We start from the raw sequence: 27,723 nt of genomic DNA on the forward strand, positions 1-27,723 counted from the left end.
TACACCTCTGACGGCTTTTCTGTTCTCAGGCTTTTCTCTCATCTTTCAAGAAACTGTTTTTGTCATTGTAATCTCACAATCCCACTCACATGAACATTTGGAGTCTTTCTTCAGATTGCTGAAATAACATCTACGCTTAAAAGTGAGGATCATTGCCCCATCCCTACGCTCTCCCAGTTTGCTTCCAGCATCCAAGTTACTTCACATTAGCACCGGCACCTCTTCAGTACACACCAGTCTGCAAATGTACCCTGCTAAACCTGGTGGGCAGGGGGAGGCACTTCAACAGCCCTTGCTAAAGGGTCAGGGTAATTCAGGATTGGGGGCAGCACGAGGGTCTCCCCAGTGCCAAGGGACGGGGACTGCAGCTGGGCTGCGCTCCACTGCTGTCGAGCCACTCTTACCAGATGAACTCCCTGCAGTGCGAGCAGTACGTCGGCTGGCGCAGGTAGGTAGCCATGAACTTGTGCCCGTTCACCTGATGCACTCGCCTTCGCATCGCCCTCTGACGTTTCCGAGTGAGGTTCTTAAAAATGCGATCCCTCTGGAGGGTCCCTATGCAGGAGGAAAAAAAAAAAGAAGTAACAAAATGTTAATGTTATTATACATAATTATTAGGCATAATTATTATTATCCCTGGTTTTGCTGCGGTACAAAGTGCTTTCAAAGGCCATGATTACATCCCTGGTTTAGAAGCGGAGTGACCAAGGTCTAAAATGAGGAAAGCATACTTTCTTCACCTAGAAATAACTGCCCCTTCCCATCTTCCTCTCGTTCCTCTCCTGTGCTGAGACATGTCACTAATCCATTAATTCAAGCTGTAAACGGACCAGAAGCTCAAGCCTAATGAGTTATTACACCTCAGCTCTTGGGGAAATGCCTTCTGCAAACAGGCCTGCGTGGATCCAACTGACCAGCCCGGTGGTGCAGCGTCCCGCTCGCTGAGCCAGAGCAGACGCTTGCTTGGTGAATGCCGTTTCCCCTCCTTCGGTATCCTCATGCTACACTTCACTACGGCCATTTGCAGCAATTTTGCTTCCTGTACTGGATAAAAGGGCACAGCCTAATTTCTCAACCACTATTAGTTGTTTGGTATATGCCATCCTCAGCTTTCCTCAAAGGGCTCATCTTCCAAAGAGCTGATAATATTTTACAGTTCATGAAAACAAGGCCCCAGAAACTGCCAGCATTCAGAAGCTGAATTGTCTCAAAATTTTATTTTTTTTTGACTGGGCTTAGTTTAGCCATAAAACAGTTTCCCGGCAAAGCTCAGCTTACACAAAACCAGTCATTCTTAAAGCACAGAACTAAGCTCTGGATCAAGAAAGCCATTCACAGACGTCAACAGACGTCTGACTTAAAAATCACTGCCATCTGTTTTCTGGGTTCCCTGCACAGACCAGGTCAGGCTCATCTGAGCTTCTCAGATCAAAGCCTCATCTGGGACACACTTGCCTCAGAGGAAAGAAACAAAATATGCAATTTTCAGCTTAGTTGCCTTCCCGAGGGTGGGAACTTACAAATGCATACTCGAGACTGGGACACATACTGGAGACTGCTACAGGAAAGTATCCACCACCATACGTACTCGAGACTTTTGTTTTGGGTGCAGACTGGTGCAAGGCAAAAGCCAGGTGTTGCCAAAGTATTCTGCATGGATATAACCAAACAGGAAAAGCCAGGCAGTCTGTAAACTTCCTAACCATCTGATCACCCCTGAGCAGTCGCACAGGCGCAGCACCCAAACACAGCTGCTACTGCACCACTTCATTTACCCATCAAAAGGGGGTAGAGCATTTCCCTGCTTTCAACTAGCTGTGTTGATTAAACGCTTCAGGGGGAGAAAAAAAAAAAAGCAGCTGCCAACCTGATCAAGGCTTGAAATGTAAGAGTTCCACATCACAGGCATGTTTCCCGGTCCTTTTTGTAGCAGCAGAGATAAGGGAAGCCATCCTGTCAGTACTGAACCCAGCCACTTCAAAGGGATGCGAGCCACATGATATATTCTGCTCAGTACGCTTGCCACACAGGTTCAGAAGAAAAGCCAGCCATAAAGCTCAGGCTTGCTTTCTGCTGCATCCTTCCAGCCATTTGTGCATGTGGCCTTTCCGCAAGCACAAACGTGAAACCTCATACCTGATGACATAACTGTGACTTTAAGACAACTTGCAGTTATTTGTAAAATGGAAACACACTATAAACTAAGATTTGCCCATTAAAATGAAAACGGATGTGGTATGGCTGGTCTTTCTTCGCTGCTGAGCTTCAAGCAATTGCTCAGAGAGACTGGCTTAGCAAAGCCTGCCCTTCTAGGGAAGTACCTAAATGTATGTTTAATTCTCACTGAAGTCAACAAGACTCATGGACCACAGGAACTGCCAGACTGAATCAGAACATTGGTCCATCTAGTCCAGCATCCTGCCTCTGCCAGGGGGCAACCAGAGACACATGAGAGCAAAACGGAGGAATCCTGCAGCTGCGAAATAATTCACCTCTTCCCCACATGCAAGATGTCATTTTGATCTGCCGAAGCGAGAGCTGACGTGAGGAGGCTTAATATCCCTTCCAAACATTCAATCATCATTGCACAATTTCAATAGCCTTGTTATCTACCATAGAAAACGTGGCTGAGAAAGACTTCAAGAGGTCAACCAGTTCATCCTTCTTCCCCAGGAAAGAAAGATCATGAGCCAATTCCTTCACTATGCCCAAGCTTCCTGCAGCTTCATGTGAGAGAGAGAAAACAAAGGGGGTGAGGGGGAGAAAAAAAGATTTCCTTATATTATTCTGGAATTTGCCCACCTTTAAATTCAAGTGAACATCTCCTTGATCTAGGTTTAAGTGTATGCTTAAGTGTTTTCCTGGACCAGGGCCAAAACCCCAAACTTGCAAAGTATCCTGCCTCGGAGTTCAGCATGTACAACAGGACTTCCAAGGAACGGGAAGGGAAGAGACGGGTTTGTAGGCAGGTGGTGAGAGCGCAAGTTAATCACCTAAAGACACACTCTGGTTAGCAGCTGCCTTTCTATCAGCTGCTCCATTAGAAGCCCAACAGCTGATGCCCTTTAAGTTCATGCACTCACATTTACCAGAGTTTAAAGAAAATATGTTCTCAATTTAGCCCATGTAGTTCCTGTTTTCGTTACAGTTTCCTTCAGAGATCAGCGTGGAGTAAATGCCCCCCTGGTGCTCTCCCATGCGGCAAGCAGCCCACACGCAGCAAAGAGCAAAGCAGCCCTTTGCCCCAGGAACGTCGGGCTCTCGCAGAGGGGGACGGAGGGGGACTTCGCTGTGCGTCCCCAAGCTTTTCCTAATTTCAGAAAGCCCACACTTCTGAAATGGTTCAGGAAGGCTCTCAGTTTTTCATGGGTCGCAGGGGAAATCTCCCTGCTGCCGTGCTGGCAGATCACATCCACAGCCTTCTCCTCCGAGTTGCGGTTGGTCTCCATCTCCCGTTATCTCTTGCAGTGCGAGGGCTTCTGCCCTCACTCTGGCTCTGCTGGGCACATGAAAAGGCAGCAGCAGCATGGCACCGCGCTTGGCTGCCACCCTCACCCATACGTGCCGCAGCCACAGCACCTCGCACAGCCGCGCTCGGGGAGCGGAGAAATCAGCGCTTTGGCTATTGGTAAGACAATGCCACATCAGCTCACGGCTCCAGATAACTACAGCACATGCCGGAAAAGGTGGGTTTAGGGTGTTTGGTGGGTTTTTTCGCCTCATTTGCATTTAAAAACATTCCTCAAACTTCACATTTTCCCACACTACTCTGCTGCATTACCCTGCCAATTTCTTCAAATGCCACGCATCTCCCAGGTGACCCTCACCCACGCTTGAATTCATCTGCAAATTAAATTATAACAAGTGTAAGCGTTACTAAACAGGAGACTGACTTTAGCAGGGCCCGCATTGCTTTTAATACGTGCTCAGCTCTTTTGGGTAACTGCTTGTCCCATTTCCTGAGGTTGTCTAGAGCCAACAAGGGAGGAAGAGCCTAGCACAGCTCCAAACTCACCTCAGGCCCAGACCTGGCCACAGGAGACCACTTGCCATGCGATCTGGCAGATCGGCACGTACAGCCATGCAATGCAGACCAAATCCCTGCTTTCGGCAGGCTCAAATGCTCACCGCTCCCACCCACCGCGCTGGGAAGCGAGGGAGCTCAGCCCTCCGACAAGGCCCAAATGAGTTTTAAGTGGTGGGACACACCACTTCCCTTTTTCTGATCAAACCCACCTTCTTCCCTACAACCTGTCTTCACTGGGATGGCAGTTCCTCCATGCATACCCATCACATCTCCCAAACCGCTCACCAAGGGGCTCCATGCAGAAGCGATTAGTGCAGCACCTACGTCTGCTATTCGACAGGGGGGGCCAACGGAGCAGCCCCTTGCGTCCATCACTTTTAGCGTCACAGGATGCAAGGTCATTACAGAAGCACAAAAACCTCGTGTGCGGTGCTCTGGATAGTTTCCTACAGAATATATATATTTTTTCCCCTCTGCGAGGGCAGCATTTTACAAAGCAAAGCAACTCTAGACCACTTTAGGACTTTCAAACTTTTCAAACTCTGGTAAAGCAACAACCAGCACGAATGGTTCAAGTGTCCAAACACTGCTGTAAAAACGGGCAAGGAATTACTCAGTGAAGGGAGTTGTCCACATGCACGGTTAAATTTGGCCCTCTGTAACTATGGGGTATTTACTGTGCCTGGCTACGTGTAAAAGTAACTACAAAGTTAAATACTAAGAAGCCTCTTCCCCTTTCCTCCTCTCCACTCACGCCTAACACGTGTTTATGCCACTGGAAATTATGCACACTGGGGGAGAGGAGAATAAATAAACCACCAGGTCATCCGAGGACATACATACGCACCAGCACGCTGCTCAGCCACTCCGCAGCGTAACTGCGCTGCCCTACCTGCCTCGGCAGCACGCGGGCAACCGCACTTCCCTGCAACAGATCCCCCCTTCCTCCCTCCCCCATGCACATGTTTAAGACGATTAAACTCGAACGAGACAAAGTTCTGCAGCTTTAAAGCAGGGATCATTTCCGCACACACACGATCGTAACAAAATGGTTTATTCGTACTGCCCAAAGTGCCACTACCCATCGCTCCGTCCACCCAACACTCCCAGCGGGGGCTCAGCTCCTCCTGCTACGGGAAGGACAAAGCAAGCGCTGTTTCTGCCGGCGAGACAAATGAATTCGTTTCTTGACAAGCCTTTGTGGAATGCATTTATCTTTGATTCCAAGTGTTTATTTCAGTTAAGTTCTTACAGCGTTGTTATACCTACATTAGTAAGGGAAAAGGAAAAGCTGCAGGACAAAGCGTTGTGTGGTGCAACTATTTGCCTCCGAGCAAGGAGACGATCAAAGTAGTTAGAGCCTGTCAGGTCTCCTCTATCAGAAATCAATCTTGCCCTCCACGCTATCAACTGCTGCTGTAATGCTGGCACTGCAAAGGTCATTTGGGTACATTCTGATATATGAAAATTTCTAGTGTTATATTCCAGTATCCATCAACAGAATTTTCCTTTGAAAGAAATATATTCAAAAAAAACAATGAAAAAGCCTTAAGCAATAATGCTGATAGATTAAAACTTAATTGAGCCTTTTTTATTAGTAGCAATAATGGCATACATGCTATTCTATGCTCCCTAGGAGCATTAGGAGCAAGACCAATTGGCTGAGTGATACACAAGCACGGAGCGGAGACCAAGCACAGAACTTCTGAGGCTGTAAAGAGCGAGACAGCAGACTGACAGCCAGCGGCTGCAGCGCACCAGCAGCTTTCCTCGCCTCTCATAAGCGCCGTGGCAAAGGAGAAGGGTACAGAAGAAGAACCATTTCATTCAGATCAGGCCAAAGGACCCACCCAGCCCATATCCTGACAGTGAATAGTAGCGGGTGTTTTAGGAAAAGAATATAAAAAACAGATTGAGTCAATAACGTGCACGTGCAGGGTGTACACGCACACACACACACCCCTTCCAGCAATCAACAGTGTAGGAGTTCTCTCAATATTTACCTACCAGCAGGCTGTCGAGCCTTCCTCACATTTATTTAAAATAAATGAGGCTAAACCAAGTTGTTTGTTTTCCAGGCTGGAAAACATCTATCTTATGACAAAAATCCCTTACAAAGACTTGATATCTTTTAACCAGGAGTTTCGTCATCATAATCCTATGGATGGTCAAAAACACAGGAAGTCTTACTAATTAAAACAATATAAACACAACACTGCATTGAAGAAGAGGCCGATACCCTGACTCTGTAGCAGCAAAGGGATTTAAAGGCTATGACCTAAAGTGGTATTTCCATTGCGGACAGTTCTACTTCCTTAGCGTTAGTGCTGTAGAGTGAAAACCTTTCCTAACCACTGCAAAGGTTTCTCTTTGGTTCACCTCAGAAGTTATTTGGATGCATGAATCGGCCGGCTGGAAAACAGCTATAGCCACAGAGAACTTGTTAACTACAAGGGGTTTCCCTTCCCTTTTACATCCCTGGAAGTTTCTATCCTTTTGCTATTTCTGTCTGTATGTGCATGAAACCAGATTGGTTCAAATCTCAGCCAGAGGCTTATTGCAAAGCAAACATGTGGCACATCAAACAAAAAGTTGAGACTTATGTTTGATCCAGCTGCTGTTCTCCCCTCTGACACTGGAAGAATTTTTCTATGAAGAGCAAAGAAAGAACTATCTAGTACCGGTAGGACTATGTTGTCTTCTTCTACTAGGACTTCATAGAAAACCCTTTTTGATGGGTAGTTCATCTTTTAAGGTGCCAACAGGGCAATACTGTCTAAGAGAACAGACAAGAACGGTGCTCTGACTCCAAAAAATAAGGGTTTTCCCCACTCACAAGCATGAAGCTGCATTATCAGCAGTCTTGAGAATGCACAAAACATGTAATCATCATCCTTGCCCAAGTAGCGCATCAAATCACAGAATTTTGCATTCAAGGCAAGGCCTTTGCTTCTTGTTCTACCACTGAAGTGGAGCCGGTCTATCTTCTTTGTTTTTTTTGCCAGGTTTAGGACATGAATTCATCTTAGCCTCAGCTCTAAGTGATTAGCAGCATTTGAGTATTCAGGCTGAACAGTAACGTTTCAATGCAGCAGCAATGAGAACAGGATCAATGAAGTTCAAACGACAATATTAGCGAGTCTGACACTGTTCAGTATGGCTATCAAAGCCCATCACAAGCTTATTTCTAGACTTGTGCAATGCCTCCAAGGCTCTGATTATGATAGGTGAGGAAGAGACAGCAATGCTGAGCATACATCCCAAGTTCAGTAGCTGCCAGCCCCACAATCACCAAGCTCATCAGCTACAGGTCCGCTCCATCCTTCACTTCTAAGCTTACTGTTCACCTCACTAGTGGGGAACCAGGGCCCAGGACTTCTTTGGACAGTTGATCGCTTCACTATCTGTTGGACTTGGATGCAGCAGTGCCAGGGACAATGGGACAGCTCTGCAGAGCTGCAATGACCAGCATGTGGCTGCCAAGAAGCCACCCACACAGATGTAGGAGGGGAGAGGATCGAAAAGTAGACGGTAGAGCCCAGTGCTAAGGCTGCAAGTTAAGGAGGAATAGCTGCCTTTTATCCGTTTGCATAAGTTCTGTGAGAACATGAAAGAGAAGGAAGGAGGCTTGAGAAACATTTAAAACAACCAGCAAGGGTGTATTCTGCTGCCACGTTGAGTCTACAGACCAGTTATGAATACCACAGGACTTTTTTGCATAGAGTTTTAATCACGATTGCCACACAGGTTTGCAAACATGCACAGAGTAGTTCAAAAAATGCTTCTTCTGGGATTTTTTTTTTTTTTAAGAAGCTCAATTGTGCATTTTTATGGTTATGAAGCAAGACACTGCAGCATGTTATGCAAGGTTGAAAAATAAAAAGAGAAAGGCTTTTTCATTTGTTTCTGTATCAATGAACACAGTAAACTGCACACTGAGGATAATAAAAGATTTTAGTGAACATGCACAACCCTGTGCCATAAAAGATCAAGTTCTAAAACACAAATTGTTGCATGCCAGCAAGTTTATGCTTTCGAGGCTTTTGAGGTTGCAGAGAAATTGCTGGCTGCCAAGAAGGTTGCGTCTGCAAGAGGCCAGCCATTTCCCTGAACCTTCCCCTCTCTCTCCCCCTTCTCTTTACTGTCAAACCATTGTAAGAAGACAGAAGGAAAAGAACAGCTCTATTTTTCACCCTAGGCTTCTTTCTCAAACAACAGCAAGAAACAATTTATTTTTGCTCCATTTTGTCATTCCACCTCCGCAAGTTCTTGGGTTAGTTTGGAGATGGTAACCTTGTGATGCTTTCTGTTTGCCAGAGCAAGGCTGGGATGGTGAGCGCCGGCAAGAACTGCCTTAACTTGCACAGAGATGCCAGGAGAGAAGAATTTGTTTTTATATTAGAGCAGGGACTTAAGGGACATAGCAGAAACCTGAGCATTGAACTCCCTTTGGAGACCCAAGCAGGCCCTGTAACTGGAAGGCCAGCTCATACCTGACCTTGTATCCAGCAGGAGGCACACAATACCTGTGTGGTTAGGAAAAGCAAGACAATTTAGTCAGGTCAGATCTGGCAAGATCACAGATAAGAGCTTCCCTTTGTCTGTAGGTGAATGTAATATTCAGCTGTAGTTGAGTTAGGTGAAGACATCCCTGCCCCAGCCCTAGCCCTGCTCCTAGCTCCTCATGACCGATTCCTCTCCTCACCTTCTCAGATCTGCGAGCGTAACTGCATTTGCAACCGCTCCATAACCCAGTTCTGTCCCAAAGATCTGGGTTAAAAGCAAACAACAAAAAAGAAAACCTCTATTATTAAAAATTTAAGCTGACCCAGATGAACAATGAGAAACAGGCAATAATAAGCATTTCCCCTCCTCAGCCGCAGAGAGAAGGGCACATCTGCCTATAGTCTCAGTTTTATCATAAGCAAGATGTGGACGGTCCTCCTCCTTACTTTAAGATGTACAAAATAGTTATATGAGTACCTCATACTTCTTATTGCATTACTCATTAAAGACTTAAACTGATTCCTCTCCCTCCTCCCCTCAGCAATTATAGTCATTATTGTTTCCTTGTGCTTTGGCAAGTGAATTTCCATTGTAAAACCTCCTGTTAGTCCTTCCCACCTATTAAACTAAAGAGAAAAACGTTGAGATGTGATTTATTAGGGAAGGAAACCATTTAAATGCATTATTCATTAAAAACAGGAAAATAAAACTAACAAAGCAACTTTGATCTCTTTCATGATTAATTCATATGCCAGAAGCCCTCTGCGCCATAGGTTTTAGAAGACATCAAACTATGCTGCACTGGATATAGAGTACAAGTAGTACTAATGGAGTGACGGCCGTCATAGGTCAGTCACCAGCACCTGTGCAAAATCTTTGAGAAAAGCATAACTGACATGCTGGGCAAACAGCAGGGAGATCCTGAACTTTCCCCTGCTCCTGATGCCTCAGGGCTCATGTGTGTTGTAGCAATCGGCAAATCACATGTTGGGTAGGTAGCTCTGCAATAGGTATTACAGCATGCTATTAGCAGGCCCTGCCTACACAGGAAAGCACAAGTTCCAAATTAAATCTATTTTTAACCACAAGCAATTTAAAGCTATTTTTAAGTAGATGCTCTGGGGACAGCCTTTTTTTTTTTTTTTTTTTGGTTATGTGGTCAGTTTAGGAATAGGAATCAGCCACTTCGGTATCAAAACAAGAATGTCCACACAAGGTTTTACACTCAACTAAATCTGCTTAAAATCCACACCTTTGTGTTTGATGAACGCAACTTTTCTGCACAGATACGGGCTTAACATTTGACTCAAAGAGGCAGCACCAGCAAAATATTCTTTGTGTGACCCGAGACAAAATGTACAAGAGAAGAGAAACAAGGAACAATAGAAAGCCTAATGAAATGTGAATATCAAGCATCTTGTATCCAGAAGGACCCAAAGTTTTGCAGCAATCCTGCAAGTTGCAACCATGTTACTCATCACTGCAGCCACTGATAAAACCTCAAACCTTGCTCACTAGGGGCACTGCACCTTTCAGTGGGAAAGTAAATCCCAACCGAAAGCAGAACTGAAACTCAGAGAGGAAGAAATTACTTGGGAGAGTTAATTAATTCAGACAAGTTACTTAAACACCTCCCCTTTTTCTGCTGTCAGGGCCTCTGACTCCTCTCCTAGAACAGTCATCAACCTTTCTTAAGTCTTCGCTGGCGCGCTGCGTTCACTTGGAAGGACAACCAGTGCATGAATCACCAACAACCTCCCTGCAATAGCTGGATTCTCCTGGTCGACTGGTCACCCAACAGCCCAACAGACCCAACCCAAAGTGATCCAGCCGCATACTCAGCTTTGATTACGCAGCCGTTCCCTGGTACGCTGAGATTTCCATGGGGCAGCTTGCTAATAAGTTCTCCAATTGCAACAGCCTTCAAAAGCAGGTTGTTTACCATGTCGCTCTCCCACACAGGTTCCCACACACCCTGGGCTGAACAGAACGCTGTAGCTAAGTGTTTGTCAGAAGGAGTAATTCAGTCTCTTGTATTCCAAGCTTCTTACTACGATGAAGATATTTGCCAAAGGGCAGCACCTTTTCTCATGAGGACACAGTCCCCACCTTGGTCACGCGACAGAGAAATAATCTGTCTTTAAGCGCAAAGGCTAGCGGTAGCATTTGGCTCATTTCGCAGCCAGTCCTAGAAGACTTTCGCAAATGGCACAGACCATTACTGTTCGGCCTCGCGCCACGCGCTGCACTCCTCCGAGTGCCGGCAGACCATTCTTATTTCCCAGAGGGATTTCCCTGCGGGCGGCATGCCAGGAGGAGCACTGTGTTTGGAAAACGCAGCTGTCCCAGACAGCTTCCCATCCAGCTAACACAACTACATGTGATCCAGCCCCCTTCCCCATCTCCTCCCCAACAGAGTTTTCACATTGAAATACATATTTCTGGATTTCTGAGATATATTCCATCAGGTTTCAAAAGCAGATGTCCCAAATCCATACAAATACAGCTTTAGAGATGCTGGGTGCCACATGGAGAGGGTGTTGCCGGCCTTGGCTCGGATCTCTTTGTATGTACAGAGGGAAGGGTCCCAGCTGATTTCACTAGCTCTGTGACAGCCGCCAAGACCACCAACCAATTTTGCTGCCTCCCTTGCAGAAGCAAACCAGTGGCCCTTTCCACAAGGTGTGAGAAGAGCAGTAATAAGTACTTATTCTGCCTTCCCAAGGGCTCTCCCATCTCACTCCTCCTGTTTAATGAATACTCAGAGGAGGGTGAGTGGGAAGAAAGTCACTTTCTCCAAGAACATGTGACAGACACCTAGACCTGCACCTCATTTCATCTCTTTGCTTTCCCATTGTCTCTACAGAGAGGGAACATCTGCGGAGGGAATTTGTTTAGGCTCAAACGACAGAGGATGAAAGTCAGACTGCGGTTTGATACAACAGTACTGCTTACACTGATTTAAGCAGTCCTACCCCTATACGGCACCCTGCCTTTGCTCGAGCACTCCCCTCCACATAGTCATTTTTCAGATGGATCCCAAATCTGGTTCACTGTGCACCCCACAAACAGCTGTGTTGGCACAACATGGGGAGTGAAAACAATCTAGAAGGAAAATAAGCCAGCCTTCGTTGTGCCTTTTGCAGGATCTCTGTGACTACATGCAGGGTCCTCAGCCCAAAGGCCCAGTGCGCCGCTGCACTCGCCCTTGCGTGCCCGCGGCACTGCATGCAAGGAGCCACACACCGAGCTATGCAACGGCCCTGACGTGCAAGTTGCCATCAGTCCTTTTGGATGTGACACTGGAGCCTCTCTCTGAAGGACTTGTCTTACTCTAGCCTCACATTTGCAGGTGAGATACAGGACCACAGACAACACAGGTAAAAGTGTGTGCAGGACCAGAGTGAGGCCCCAGATTCCTTACCTACCCCTGAAGTACTCCAAGTTGTGCAGGCTGGAGATGAAACACCTTTTTGCCTTTGTTTGGACTGGTCTGCAAGTGTGATTGCAAACAGAGACTGTATGTTGACCGTACAAGAGGGACACATTTTAGATACACAAATTCAGCATTTGCTGACTTCTAAGAGTTTGATTTTGTAGCCTTAGTGACATCCTTCAAATGAAAAGATTTTTGTTTTTAAACTATTTCCTCAGTTTTCTAAACAAAGAAATCTACTACTGAAAAAAAAAATTCATCTACTGAAGCTGCAGTGACCTCCCCTCTTCCCTGTCCTGGTTCCTCAGCATGGCTATGACCTCAGACACACAGCACTATCCTCTTTTCTTCGACCTAACAGAGAAATGGCTTACATTAAAGGGCTACCATCTGCTCTGTGGATCCAGCACTAGCGATGGACGGGCACACTTCTTCAACAAGTTTTACATCTAGACAGCAAAAAAAGAGTTGAGATTCTGGAATAAAATCTTGGTTCCTGATTCTAACAAGAAATGGGCTTTGCTGCTCACAATTCCTCTGCTGTAGGCTTCCCTTGTCCCCTCTGCTTCTCTGTTCCCCTACCATATATCTGCCCTTACTCCCTGCTTCCCACCTTCATTAACCCTTTGAGCTTCTCTAAGGAAGGGTTCCTCACAATGCCTGCCCACCTCCACCCACCACCACTCCCTAGCCCTCCTTCCATCTCTCCTTATATTTCTCTCCTTCCTTCCTCCAGACTCTTACAGCTGTATTTCTTCTCTGAGTGACCTGTGGCAGCATTTCTCCTGCTCACTGTCCCTGCTCCATCTCCCAGCAGATGGGGCAAGGAGAGCAGGGAAGTAGGGGCTGCTTACCTAGGCCTCCAGCCTGCCCAGAGCCTTCCTCTGCACCACCTCCTGGACTCCTCCTCCTCCCTGCTACAGCACCATGTGCTAACACCTTGAGCTGAGCCAGAGGATGGATCTGGCTAAAAACCAACCTCCACCCACCTCCAAATTTGCCATCTCTCAGGTCAGCTCCCCAGTCCAACTAGTTGGTGCAGAACGGAAGTGGGACATGAGGGCCAGCCCAAGGGAATCCCAAGGGCATCCCTCTCACTGATAGATTCACCCTCAATTATGAAACTGCAGTCTCAGTCCTGGTACCTGTGACCACACACAGCATCTATACTGCCAGGAGAACAACCACAGAGGCTGGATCGTGCTTAGTGCAAGTGGCAGGTGGTGTCCACAGCTCTCAAGGCCACACTGATCACAAGCAATTTTTTCCAGAGGCTCGCAAATGGTTGGATTTTCCCAAAGACAGCAGAAGGCATACTGAAACTCTAGAGGATCTCTTCTCCCCTACCCTCTCCTCTGCCAAGTGTGAGGTCACATGGAAAAACACTAGGACCTTTTCTATCAAAGCCAGATTTCGGTCCAGCATCTCACTCCGGAAGACAGTGAATCATCTCTGATGAAGCATTCCAGAAAACAAACAAACAACAGCCATCTATCTCACGTGGAGGAGCTGGCACTGAAAAACATCAGACTGGGCACACTCAGTAGCAACTGAAAACAGGGGTGCATAAATTGCAAGCATTGTCCCTGAAAACACCACACAAGACGAGCTCTGCTTATTACAGCCCAATGCCATCTCTTCTAATGGCAACGATCATATTCTGCTTGGCTGTCAGAGAGATTTCTCTCAGAGACGCAGTCATCCCATCTTCAAAAGCAAATTAAAGGCTAGAGAAGACAGCAAACACATCCTTCAAACAAAGCCATGCTTAAATATCAAAAGAAATGTAGGCATATCTAGAGCTACATGCAGGTGGCACAATTCCTTGTGCTTCTTTCTACCTTGACTCTCACACCAAATGGCCCATCCTAGACAGCTTCCCTCTCAAACTCTTTCTTGGGGTCCCCCGAATAGCTCACTGGGACAATTCCCAAGGCTTCGCTCCCCCAGCTCTGAGAAGGTGTGGGAATCACAGGGAGCACTCTACTTCTGCAATAGCATCTCCAAAATGTGGCAGATTGATAACGTCAGTCATACTTGCATCTCTAGGGCCAAGGGGAGCCATGGCTGTATCTTGCTCCCCGCAAGCACTAATGACATATACCTTCCAAACAAATCAAGGTAATTATGTGCTGTGGCACAGTAGGATCTTGTTACCTTGCACATCACCTAATCCCAACAGGCCCAACAGATATACTCACACAGCATGTCCAACACCACCCCTGTACAGCAGCCATTTGAGAGACACTTCTGGATGCCTGAGAGACTGGGCTGCCAGGCATCCCGACACCAGGAAAACCCTTGCCTGTTGTGTGACCACCTGAATTAGCAGTCTCCTCCAGAAGCCAGAATTGACAGACCTGGATATTAAATGGAACACAGTGTAATTGAATGGAATGGAGCAGACATTTAAGAAATCTGTTTTTCATTTTTTGTTGTTGCTTTTTTTTTTTTCTTCCCTCTTCCAAGTTCTGCTACAGATTTACAGGGTGACGATGGGTAAGTTACTTGAGCTTCGGGTCAGCCTTTTATCTATTTGATCAGTCAGGTACCTCACAAGTTGCGGTCTAAGGGAATTCAAGAGCAGCCATGAGCTGCGCTGCCATACTGGGTCACCCTGCCTTCATCCCAGCCCGGGGTGTGATTCAGGTGCCCTCGACCACAATGGGCACTGAAGGAGTTCGCTGTGAAACGGCGTCCTCCACCACAGGGGAGAGCACGGGGTGCTCCTGCACAGGACGGAACAGGGCAAGAGGGCTGCTATCGTCATCCGCAGCCACAGGAGTATGGTCCTAACCTCTAACAGCTTTGTGCTCTTCTCCTTTCAGCCCACGCTTGCCCATCTGCTTCACTGTGGCAGAAACACCAACTTCAGGGCAGTGCTGTCCTCCAAGGTCAAGCAGATAGATTTAAGCTCCTCAGGGAACCACTGTCACTTCTTTCAGCAATCACGTTTAAAAAAAAAAAAAAAAAATCTCTGCTCCTCATTACAGCCAGGAATGCTGCAATCCCACAGCAGGTTGCAAGCTTGCATATTTATATCTAGGCTTCAGAGCCTAGACACAACACAGCCCACTGAGGAAGTAAAGTTAACCCTGAAATTGCTGGCTGTTGCATTTTTACAGTGTCTGGATAACTAAGCAGTTGGCAGGTCCTGACAAGTCATGAATTACTGCCAAAAACCTCTCCACATTACATTTACTGCAATAGCTGCGGAGCTCAAACAGATCATTTCCAGGAGATAAAGGTGGTCTTGTGGTTAACACAACAGGATGGGAAGCTGCTCTTTTCCTGGCTCTGCCGTAGAATCCCACCATAACACTGTTAGCCACTTCATTCTCCCCAGCCCCAGATCTTCCACCAATCTAGAACCAGCACAATTGTTTTCCCCTGTAGAATTCTTTTTTCCAGCGTAAAATTCAGAATTTACCAAATTTCTTTTTTTATTTTAAATAGAGGAGTATGTGATATATGAGAGTGCTAAAGAGTACTTGGGGTTCTCTCTGCAATCTTTAAAATTCAGTGCTTAAATTCTGAAGGCTTTATTAAAAAAAAAAAAAGTGTTCATGCTATGTTCCCACTCTGGACACTATCCCCAAGCTTGTCCACTTTGTCTGTCTTTCAAAGTGAGGCTGTTTCTCACTAGAAAGAGGGTTGTCTATACAGCACCCAGCACAGCGACCCCTGATCAGGCCACCATACGCTTCAGTGGTGCAAGTGAAAGGCAATGCTGAGGAAGATGTAGTCCTGCCCCATTTCCCAATGGTATTTCATAGCCCAAAGGATGTTTCTCAAAAAACCTGAAGGCACCTCCCCCTGAAAAGGATCTCCAAGTGGCTTTTTGCGGTCTCCCTGACTTTGAAATTCTCTCCTGGGATCTTCAGCATTGCCAGGCAGCTTTAACGTCCTTGTGCTTAACTCACAGAGACTTAGTGGCACTGATGGAGCCAGTCTTGCTCCCACCCACTCAGCTGACGCAGCTCTCTTGGAGTGTGGGGGCACAGAGTCTGACCTCCAGGAGAGCAATAGCTGCTTGGGACTTCAAGATCAGCCTCTAGAATTTGCCTCCTTCTTTTTAACCTGATTGACACCTTCCAGCAAGGTTGGGGGTCTGGCCAAGGGCATCTGCCTCCCCTCCGGAGGTGCACAGCAACTGTGGCTGACAATCTCCTAGTCTCTGTAAGGGTTCACTCTTCTCAACAGGGCGATGAGGGTGGACCCTTCCCCATGGGACTCAGCATTACATGCTACCATCAGCGAAAACAGAGCTGAGCCATCAAGGGGTGTTTCTGGAAGCCACCTGCCTGAAGTGCACACGTGTGTGACCAGCGTAAAGCAATCAGGCATTGAAAAGGGCCTTGTGAACTCCTTTTACGAAATACAAGGGATGTGGAAAAACACCTTCCCTGTTACTCTATGCCATGAAAGACTTTGGGCTAGCCATATCTCTCCATGTTCTAAGCCTGTGAAGCAAAGATAGTAAAACTTTCTTCATCCTATTCTGCACTGACATTGTTTAGGTCAGGAGGTTCCTTGGACAGAGGCTGGGGCCTTATGACAGGGTTTATACATGCCCTAAAATTCTCCTGTTTGAGCTAATAACCCAGAAGAGAGTTACCAGCCAACTGGCCCAACCAACTAGGTGCTAAGAACAGGGCATTCTTCATTGCTGGTTCCTAATTCCAAGGAATTACTCTCTTGACTTCAAAAAGCAGTCTGAAAACCCTCATTACTGCAGTTTACAAAGGAGCAGTAAACATCTTTTTTCTCCCTGTTGAGCAAGAAGCTGGTAATGCATCTGCAATACAGGTTTTATGGGGCTGAGAAGCTACATTACAGTACTGAGCAAGCATACTACCTTCTTAGCACAAAGGCTATACAACTTAAGATTTTAAGGCTGCAAATCTTCACAGGTGCCTAACTGGGGATATGCTATTTAAACAAAATCCACTTCACATTAGAGAAAGGTATTTTAAGAAAAACAACAGAATGTGCAGTGCTTGAGAACAAACCATCCCAAACACATCATCTGAAAGTTGCAAACCGAAGAAGTATTTCCTGCTTTAGCAGCAGGTTCAGGCTTCCTCGCTGCTGCAAAGCCTACCTACATTAAATATTTAGCAATGGGTGCTAAATCTGCTCTACCAAGTCACTTGGCTTTGCAATATTCTCTTTGTTCTATTTCTTGCCCAGAACTCAAATTTGTCTTTGTCTTTCCTGACACTGAAAGAAAAGAAACAACCATTACTTACCTCACAATGGTGAAATTAAAATTGAACTTCAAGCCAGAATTATCACTTTGAGTGGCAACGTCAAAAAAAAAAAAAATTGCAAGAATTTGAAGCACTAAAATAGAAGCATTTCTATTTTCTGCAGGGCTTACTTCATTCATTAGCTTAGTCAAATAATTACTTTGTATTAAGTTCATTAGCTTTGCTCAAAATTAAAAAGAGCAAATAGCAAGCAAGGTGGCAACATCAGGGCACAGTGCCACACCTTGCAGGCAAAGCAACCAGGGGACGAGGCTTGTTTTGGGACTCCAGTATTGCAAGGAAGAGAAGGTTCATGACATCCTTCAGGCATACATCTGGTGCCTCTGTGCTGACCTTGCTGCAGCAAAACACGCTGGCCCATGCATAATTTCCTGCTCTTGAGTAGCTCCACTAACTTCTCACAGACGTCTAGAAGCAAGAATAATGAGTAATTAACCCAGGACTCATGGCAAAGATTTTATTCTAAATCATTTGACTCTCCCCAAGAAGAAAATAATTAATGGCTTGCCCTTTTACAGGTCAAACCATATTCAGTAGCGAAGAGAAAAGCAATGAAGAGCAGGTCTGAATTCATGCCACCAACACTGACCATGCAACACCCGCTGGGGCACCCTGATGGCATTGCAGGGTCACTTGCTGGGAACAGCACAAGCCCCAGGAACAGCATCCCGCCAGAGGTACCAGGCCACCTTTAACCAGAGCCGGGGGACCTGGGTGATACCCTATGAAAACCACGCAACCAAGCCACTCCTGGGCGAAGTGCAGAGAAATCGTGCTTAACAGTATTCAGACATGCTGCACCAGAGAAGTGCCTCTAGACAACGGTTTGTTAATACCAAGGATATTTCAAGTGCTTTCCAGGAGTGGAGAGGAAGAAGGTCCTACTCAGAAGTTAACCGAGAAACAGATACAGCAAAGATCAGGGGAAGAGGAACATCAGAGGACTTCATACCCTAAGTAGCGCTAACTGTATTAGAGAGTAGTAAAGTCAACATTTTCCTTTAAGGGTAGCTTAAAACAGCTTAAAACACAGTCAAAATCTCGCGGATTATTTCAGAGATCCTGGCACATGTAGGTCACCACACAGAGGACAGCAGGACACCCATGGTTCAGTAAAACCACAGCTCCTGTGGTCCTGAGGGCCTGGGGCAGAGCTCCCCAGGAACAACTAAATAAAGTCCTTTGAGGGGAGGAGGGGAGAAAAAAAGAATCGATCCCTAAGCGATGCCTCAAGTTTGGCATACAAATGTTGGTCATCACTTTCTGTATAAAACAGACTGGGAAGCAAAACAGGTCTTAGGTCAATAAGAAAGGATCACAAGAAGACAGCATGTTTCCTTCCATCACGACAGGGTGCTGGGAGCAGCGAGAACCCCAGGCTAGCTGCTCCGGGCAATGCTCTTGCAGCACCCGCAGAAATTCGGCCATGTTTGCAAATCGTAATCTCCATCTGAGGTAAGGAGATTTTTATTTTGCGCCTGTCGGTTTACCCAGGAAATATCAGCTGAATGAGGGGAGTTAATATAATCAGATATAGCTTAGCACAGAAACAAATACATCCAGTACAGAAAATAAAGATAGGAAGGGATAATTTAACTAATCCTCCCTCTCTTCCTATTGCTCTGTTCCTCCTTCTTCCTGAAAAATTGCATGTATTTTTAACCAGGGAAACCAGCATATTTCCATGAAGAAAAGATTTCCATCTTTTCCAGAAGAGCCATTGCCACAGGAGTTTCCCTTTGAGGAAGTAAGAGGCTTCAAGAGAAAATAATTTAATTCATTTAAAATTCAGGTTTGTCTGCTTGAAGTTGCTGATGGAGCTCTTATCTTTTTTGCTAAGTAGTATCACTGGGATGCCCACTGGAGAAGGAAAGATCTGAAAATGAAGTAATAACAGCAGCGCTAAAAGACAACCATCAGCACAGTGTTGGACTTTAAAATAAGCAAGTAAACACAAACACTTTGCATAGCCTTAAACCCTGCCGATATAGCCTTTGGGGGGGTCTTACCAGAACACTGACCGGTCCAGCTGGACACTTTGGGAAATCCTACATATGGGTTTCCAAACACAGCACTGCTACGCCTCTATATGCCACAAAAATAATTCAGAAGGTGGGGATAGATGGCCATGTAAGAATTCACAAAGGACTAATTTTTTTCCATGTGTTTCCAAGTTTCCATTTTCTACACTGCACTTGTCCTCATAGTATATGAATGCTTCTTTCAGACACAGTATGTGCAGGCACTAAGTACCACCCTTTTCCTCCACTCCCTCTATTGCTAAAGTAGAGCCAAGTTACATTTTTGGTCAAAAGCTTTTTTGACCAAACAAAAAACAACCACTCCCAAAGCTAAAGAAAGGACCAGTGGCCAATTCCACAGGGAATGGCTATTTTGGGCAATCCAGTCTCAGGTGGACCTAACATAATTTTACTGACCTCTGAACTTTGGAGTTTAGGGGTTTTGTGTTTGTTTTTCCAAGTTGGGGAGGAGGCACTCTAGCCAGTTTTTTGGGTTTTAACTTTACTCAAGTTACGTGAGGGTGGTTGGGATCCAGTGAATCTGGCTGTTTCCCTAATCACAGAACTAGCTTAGCAACAACAACAACAAAAAACCCTCTGAAATAATTTATCTGTTGCAAATCAACAGAAGAACCCGTAGTAGGCATCGACCCCTCTATCTGTGCTCAGCGAGAGCTTGCAGAGGCTTTCTCAAAGGAAGTTGCTCACCATAGTTCACACCAACTCCATTACACTACCTTTCTTTCTCTGCAGTCTGCTGAAAGCAATGGCAAAGAGCTGCTACAAAAATACATGAGTGGCTCTAAGAGCTGGTCTACAGATACCGCTATGCTGCTCTTTTTACCTGCTTTTTAAGTGGCTTTTTCTGCAGCACCACATCACTGTTGACAGACATTTCAGAGCAGGAAATACAAGTTACATGCTTATCGAGTCAAGAGTCACAGGAAAATGATCAAAAGTCCGAAAAAACCACATGGCTTGAAACACCACGTGGGTCTACATGCTACCTTGCTAAGACCTAACGTGAACTATCGGCCTAGTCAGTTGGGTTTTATAAATACCTGTGGATAGATACACAGAGCTTTCAAGCAGGCATCGCCAAGCTAGCCATGGCTGGTAGTGAGGATGTGGTTGTGGCTGCCCTCTAGATTAAGGCAAATAAGCGGGAGGCCACTTTTTGTGCTTTCAGGTTGTGAGTCGTCCCCAGTCTTCTTTCCAAGAATTTAAATTTTAGGTACAACTCTGAGGCTCCACACTTCCAGGGAAAAAAAGGAGAAAGTAAAGAAAATAGAAGAAAACATGATGTTATATATAAAAAAAAAAAAAATCACAATTTTTGAAAAGGAAACCTCTCCCTGACTGAGGTCTCTACTTCCTGCTGATTGGGAAAACTCCATATCTACACTTAGACTTGCTCTGGATTATGCTCATTCTTGGAAACTCTACATGTGCCCACACACGGGACTAACCAGTCAAGAAAAGTCCCAAGAACCATCTTTGACTCTTCCTGTTCTGTAAGTCCTCACATCCTCAATAAGTTAGAGGAATGAGAAGTAAACTATTTCCAGCATTTCCCATTTTCCTCTGAAAGCAGTAGCAGTACAAACATTTGGGCTTTCCATCTCTTGCCTTTGAGACATTGCTAGCAAGATGCCTTCACAACTTAGCCACCAGCACAGTTATACAAGTTTGAATTTTTGGATTTATGCTCAAGTCCACCACCCCTGGTCAATATTGCTTTAAATGGTTATCTTCTCTCAAAAAGCATGGCAATCTTTTGCATGGAGGGAAACTGGCATTCCTTAAAAAAGCCCTGTAGTTTCTTGATCTCAGCACCTCCCTCTTTCCATCATCTGCTCAGTCATTGGCAGTTAAAGCCAACTTCTAAGGTCCTTTTAACCCCTATTCTGCCTAAGAGCCATTGCCTCCAAACCTGCAAAAAGTCACACTTCCACTTCTCCCTAGCACACCTTTGCACTCTCCCCCTTCTCCTGTTACAAATAGAAAGCTCTTCCCAAATTAACTTTAAAAAGCCATTTTCATGTCTCCCTACAATCTCCTGTCAAAGCACACTTCTAGAAAATGCCTTCCTAGAGGGAAAAGCATAACTGATCTGTTAACATTGCAGATGTGGATAAAAGAGAGCATCTCCCAGCCCCAAGAGTTTACATCTGAACAGAGAAAAACATGCATTCTTATTTTACAGATGAGAGAACTGAAAGGCACAGTGAGATGATGCAGCCTAAGTTTACTTGGAAAGTGAACTTCATCACTGGGAAACCCAACTCTGGTCTTCTCAGCCCTGCTCCAATGCTGTGTCCCACCGAAAGGCTGCTGTTTTCCCTCCACCCTTTTTCCCTGCCCTTTGGAGAACAAGGGTAACAGACTGCATCACTGCTGTAGTGAGAAGCTGTTGTTTTTCTCTGCTTGTTAAACCATGTCATCTGACTTCCTGCACCAATCATACCCCGAGAATCCCAGAGCACTTCACAGATAAACAAAGCCCTGCTCACCGCAGCCTTCGCTCACACCCGTCCTTCCCCCAGCAGCAACACACTTGCTGTAAAGCTGTATTTGGAGACGGGTTGCCTACACCACTAGTCCCTCTATCTCCTCAGGCCCAGGCCAACAGGCATTTGGCCATCATCACTGCTACCTACATGGCCTGATGCTTTGAGGCACCTCTGCACTAAGCATCCCCTCCCCTGCAGAGCCAACATCCTCTTTCCCCCCAACCAGCACGTCCCACACTTCATCCAGTGCGTCAGGTTTTGCAGAACAGTTCTCCATTGGGACACATCTAAGACAACATATTAGCCAGGGCACTCCTTCTGCTAAGCCACAAAGACAAGCCAGCGAAAGGCGGGAACAAGTCAGCTCCTCACAGCAACTCTGGACATTACTCTCACCTCCCTTCTCTAGCCCTGGTTACCAAACAGGAGATAATGGCATCAAAAAGGTGGTTAAAGCTCCTTCCATTCACTGCAAGACTGTTCAGACTGTTGCTGCTCCTCCTTCTGGATAGCAGCAGCCAGGAAAGTCAAGAGGCCTCAGGTGTATTTGGCACTCCTTGCAGAAACACACCTTTTCCCCCCCAGCCCTGATTTTAAACAGAGCCGCAACAGTCCAACTACATGGAAGAACCTTCTGGTACTACAGAACCCTACGCAGATATCATCAGTGCTTGACAAAGCATTTCTAGAGGACTGTGGAGGATACTGCCTCCCCAGAAATCCTTGCCTGGCCCGCAAGTGTGGCTTAACTGATTAGTTACAGGTTGGACAGGGCTCCAACGCTTTAAAAGGCCACAGCTATCCCGCAACAAAGAGCAGGGAAGGCCTGAGGTGTAAATCACCCAAAAGAAAACCGAAAGCTTCACCAGCTCCTCTGATGCACCAGCTCCCTATCTGCACCAGCTGTCCATGTCCAAATGCACATTGGGTTGGCAGGCTCAGCCAGAGGGGAACAGCTTCCCCAAAAGGGTCAAAGTAAGTCACAAGACTATCTTCAAACCTGCTTTTAAAAATGAAGAGAGGAGCTTTGAAACACTGTCCCAGACACCTAGTACCTGTGAGCTACGTGAACTACTACACAGGAGGACAGAGCTCTCCTGTAATCCACCAAGTGACGATTACTCCAGCTTGAGCCCTCCTCACGTCCGAGGCTGAGCACAGAGGCAGCAGGATGAGCTGCCTGTGCTGTACCCCCCCGACACAACCTTCACACCAAGCAACGAATTCGAATGACAGGATGAGAGAAAGCATTAAAGTCCAGCTCTCCAAGACTTCTGGTAAAGGGCAGTGGAGCAGACCCTGCCTTGACTCTTTGTTTTCTTCACACTTACTGCATGGTTCTTTGTCCTTATTCATTTTAGCTGCAGTCTCAAACTGTTAGTTTGTGGGGGGTTGTTTACTGTATAAAAGCAATCTCACTTTTTCAGAGCCCCATTCCAGATTTCCTGGATTCCTACAGCAGAGCTCACATTCACATTCAAGGAGGAGCTCACTGTTATCACGATAAACAGAGAAATTTAAAACATCATACTATAAAAAAAGTCATGGAAATAAAAACCTGCCAGGAAAGGGCAGGTGGGTATTTTTTCAGGGCAGTTTTTGCACTAAAACTTTTAAGTTTCCAGAGCAAAGGGAACTCTGGAAAGAGAAATACATACAAAGTAAGTGGGAATCGTTATGGAATAAAATTCATCCAGATGTTTTATAACATGTTCTACACGCTTCTTATCTTGTCCTTCAAGAGGCACCCAGGTGAAAAGTACATGTGACAAAATCCATTTGAAGGACAACTTCAGATAAATAAACCAGATCAGGCAGGAATCAACTCCCTGGGTGCCAGATCGGAGCGATAACAGACCAGATGGCACACAGAATAAGAGGTTAATAACAGCCCCTTCAAAGTTCCCTTGCTGCTCAGGAAAGCTTCGGCGTGCAACAGCGTGTGACCTGCAGGAAGCACCCTATTCTCTTGCACAACACTTGCTAACGGACTGCAATAACATATAGCAAAGCAGAGCTCTTAATGGAAACAAGCCAAAATAATTCCCTTACCTTCCATGAAGCTGCCTGTAAGAGTTATGACGACAAACACTTTGCCTTCTGGCTCCAAATCCACCTGAAAAAGTAAACAAAATGTTAGAAGGCTGTTTAGGGCAAAGACTATTCTTGGAATTTTGCATGATAAATGCAGCCAATATTTGATGGCATATGAAGCTGCACATATTTGCATACACAGCCCTAATTTTACAAAGAAATTGAGCATCCATCGCTCAAATTGCTCAGCACTTCCAGGAACAAGGAGGAATCCAGTTCCTTATTCTTTAAGGAGCCCTGAATGTTGAACAATCTCAACCTTGCAGGAGGAAATCAAGATTAAAACAATAGAAATTGTTAATAGTGTTGCAGTTTGTCAGATAAGTGAAGGAGAAGTAACATTAAGCGCACAGAATTATCTGAAAAAAATATCTGTTTGATGAATTGTATATGTATTTCCTCCCTATTATATCTTATCCCATTGAATTTGTTTCAGGCTCTGGAAATACCATCAGAGCTGGAGGTAAACTCCTCTTCCTTACATAAATCACCTTTTGTCCTTAAACCACAGAAAATAGGAAGCCGTTAGTGCTGTTACTTAAATACTTATCATTTAATCTAACTTAGATAGGGATACAGAACATAGTTTTAGGGATCAGAGATTCAATCCCTGTGTCAGTCAACTTGCCCTTGAAAGGAGGTATTTATTTTTTGGTTAACAACTTTTTCATTTTTAGTTACATTTTTAAATTAAGGTTTCGCTTTTGTTTTTTGTTCACCAACTAACTTTCAGCAAAAACGCAGCTAAGAATCCCTGCAGTTCAAATCAGGCTGTCACACAGAACCTTCATTAGGAAAAAAAAAAAAGACAAAATATCCCACTAAATTGCAAGGATAAAATTAACAAAGAGAAGCTTCACACCACGTGGGTATTGATAATCTGTGCAGAGCAGAAATTGTGAGAATAGAGCTCTCTGAAGGAATGACTAAACATGATAATTTCCAACCGTTTTTGCTTTTATACAGTCACATTTCCTTGGTCAGAAAGAAATTAAAGCAAGCCTTCTACTTCAGCCATACAAAGTTTCACCATGGAGGCGCGCAGACTTTAATACCCGTCAGTGCACACACTGCGGAGTATGAGGATATTTTCCCAGTCCTGAAAGCAAGGGAGGACGAGCCCAGGTCACCTGTTCTGTCTCACTTGATATATGCATCTTTCCAGCACTTTGTTTCCTCTCTAATATTAACACATAACACATCGTTCAAATAAACCTCTAAAACCCATTCTGGAGGGGAAAAGAGCAAAATAACTTAAACCCACGCAGCGACAGTTTTTCCCTGCCTCAGTCACGGTCATGCCGTTGGATCCTAACTGAGAGCCACCATCAGCCTGAAGAGCCAACACAGCAAGGTTGCCCTCAAAGCAACATTGATGGACCACTGTTAATCCAGGCAATATTTGCTATTTTGTTGCTAAGGCAGGGAATTTTTTTTAACTATTGGGAATTTGTTAGTATGTGCAGAGCTAATATTTTCAAAGAAAGGATGAGCGAATATACTGTTTACACAACTTCAGCTATTGTGGTACTCTACAGACTAGAACTGACATCTCTCTATCAGCAGGGCTTACAAAACAGGAAAACTAGAGCTGCTCGGGAAAATCCTACCAAAACGATGATTTTATGGAAACCAGATTTTCCCATTCAAAACAAAAGAAAAACAAAAACCTCACAGGGAAGACTTAAATAAAATACTCAGCTTTGAGTCAATATTAATTTTCATATGTTTGCTTGGGCTGCTTACTGCACTAGCATAAGGAAGCTGTGTTTGAAGAACCTTCTGTCTCCATTAACATGGAAGACATTCCTTAGACAAATTGCAATGATATCATGCACCATTTTTGCCTAAAATCCAGTTTACTGGGAAGATATAAAGCTTTGTAAAGAAATGTTTCTTTCAAAAAAAAATTATATATATATATATATATATGCACACACATATGTGTGCATAACTCTCCTGCAATAACCCAAACTGATTTATGGGATACCAAGATTTCAAATTTTATGGACAGATTCTTGTTCACTTAGGTTTCCAAAACTGTTTTTCAGTGTATATCATTTTTCTGCCAATCTCCACAGATAGGGTATGTTAGACTCCTGCTTTCACATTCACGAGGAGGATCTTTCCTCACTTCTCCTGAAAAATATAGTCTCTGGTGGGATACAGATCACTGCAGTCCTTACTCAGTGTCAAAAACAAAGGCCTGGCAGGATACAGACAGCTGACTTGAGGCCATTTGACACAACAAAAGCATCATCCACCTTTGACATAGTGTACAAACAAAAATTGGTCCAAACTCTTTGTGACACACCTTGTACTCCTTCCCTGCAAATGAGATTCCTCTGCCCAGGGGGTAACGTGCAGCCTTGCAAAACAAAGAAAATAATTTTGCAAGTGATAGCAGATTTGTGATGGTTATGAAATGTTCTCTCTCCCCTCCAGACCCCAGGATTAAAGACCATTCAAATCCACCCACCGATTAAGCAGCCTTGCTCATATTATACCACAGCTCAAGAATAAAAAGGAACTAGCCATACTCAGGACCTTCTCATGGCACGTGCTAGTGGGATCTAATGAGACATTACAGCTGAAAGCCTCCGAAATGTGGAAGGAAGCCCAAGGCTGGCAGGTGCTGTGGAAGCAGAACATGCCTTGGGTATACCAACAACTTGGGTATACGAACCAACAACCAAGACCCATTTAGTGATTTCTACTGCCTGTGTTATACAAGAGGTTAAACCAGACAGTCTTGACAATCTCTCTGGCATTAAGCTGATGACAATCAACAACAACAACAAAACAAACAAACAAACAAACAAAAAGAATTAAATGAAGTAATCAAAAGTAATAGACTGCTGATAAAAGTCTGGATTTTGGACCTGCCATGTTCTCCTTTAAAGACGAAATTTGACCAGCCAAGTTGCAGCCAATGTAATATCTGAGAGCAAGTCACAGGTACATGGGAGGTGTCTAAAACAGACAGAAATCTTTGACCTAGGAAACCGAAAGGAAAATGGTGCTTTAACCTTTGTCCTCAGACCAGCCTCTGACAAGCTGTGCCAGCACAGACGCACGGCTCCCTGACCGCAACGTGCACCTGACGGGACAGGCTTCTTCTCTGCATCGCCCAGGCCCCTTAGAAGGCTACACAACGTGGAGAGGGCTCATGCTGGTGGCCATCACCGCCTGTCAACTCCTCACGCTTTCTGGACGGTAACCTGTGATGCCCTTGAAATCAGATGGATGTTCACGTGCCGAGTTGGTGAACAGAGCTAACAGAGTGCTGAACAGAGGGCCGGGGACTAAGCTCTGCGGTCCTCGCTGCATGGTTCCCGGTGTTCCCGTCCATGCTTCATGCCTTTATTGCTGCTTCCACACTTTACAGTGCAGCTACAGAAAGAGCACATGCTTCAGGATAGTTTTACAGACCCAAAAAACAACTTCTTTTGTACCACGGCAGCCACATTAGGGCACAAAGAAATACGGCCGAACCAATCTGAAGCCAGCCACCCACAGCTGGGTACCCCAGGGTAGCAGTACCCTACTTCTTCCCAGAAAGGAGAAACTCCTAACAGGAGCCCTGGTTCATTTGTTTCAGTCCTGAAGAACATTGCTAGCATATACTTTCACAGAACAAGAGGGTTTCTCCCTACGTGCTGTTATTTAATAAGAGTGGAGCACTTCAAAAGGAGGCAGCTGCCAAAGGACTGGCCCTCCAGCCACGGAAGGGATAACCCCATCGAGCAACGACTGCCTGGCTGGCAGCCCGGCCCCGACGGCACACCGGCAGGGCTCCTGTGACGGCGGTACCTCCCATCGTCAGAGAATGCCCTTAGGACCCAGCCCTCGC

The 27,723-nt window shown here is 45.4% G+C and overlaps 1 protein-coding gene across 1 annotated transcript in view; it reads right to left on the reverse strand.

The window, feature by feature from the left end:
• PRKCH (protein kinase C eta) overlaps window positions 1-27,723 on the reverse strand; it is a 120,605-nt gene that overhangs the window by 67,897 nt on the left and 24,985 nt on the right. Inside the window, exons 2-3 of the mRNA XM_013940954.2 lie at window positions 23,829-23,892; window positions 405-555 (exon numbers count right to left, since the gene is read on the reverse strand). Coding sequence (XP_013796408.2) covers window positions 405-555; window positions 23,829-23,892 — 215 coding nt within the window. The remainder of the gene's footprint in view (window positions 1-404; window positions 556-23,828; window positions 23,893-27,723) is intronic.

The sequence above is a fragment of the Apteryx mantelli genome, chromosome 4, assembly GCF_036417845.1.
Source record: "Apteryx mantelli isolate bAptMan1 chromosome 4, bAptMan1.hap1, whole genome shotgun sequence".
NCBI lineage: Eukaryota > Metazoa > Chordata > Aves > Apterygiformes > Apterygidae > Apteryx > Apteryx mantelli.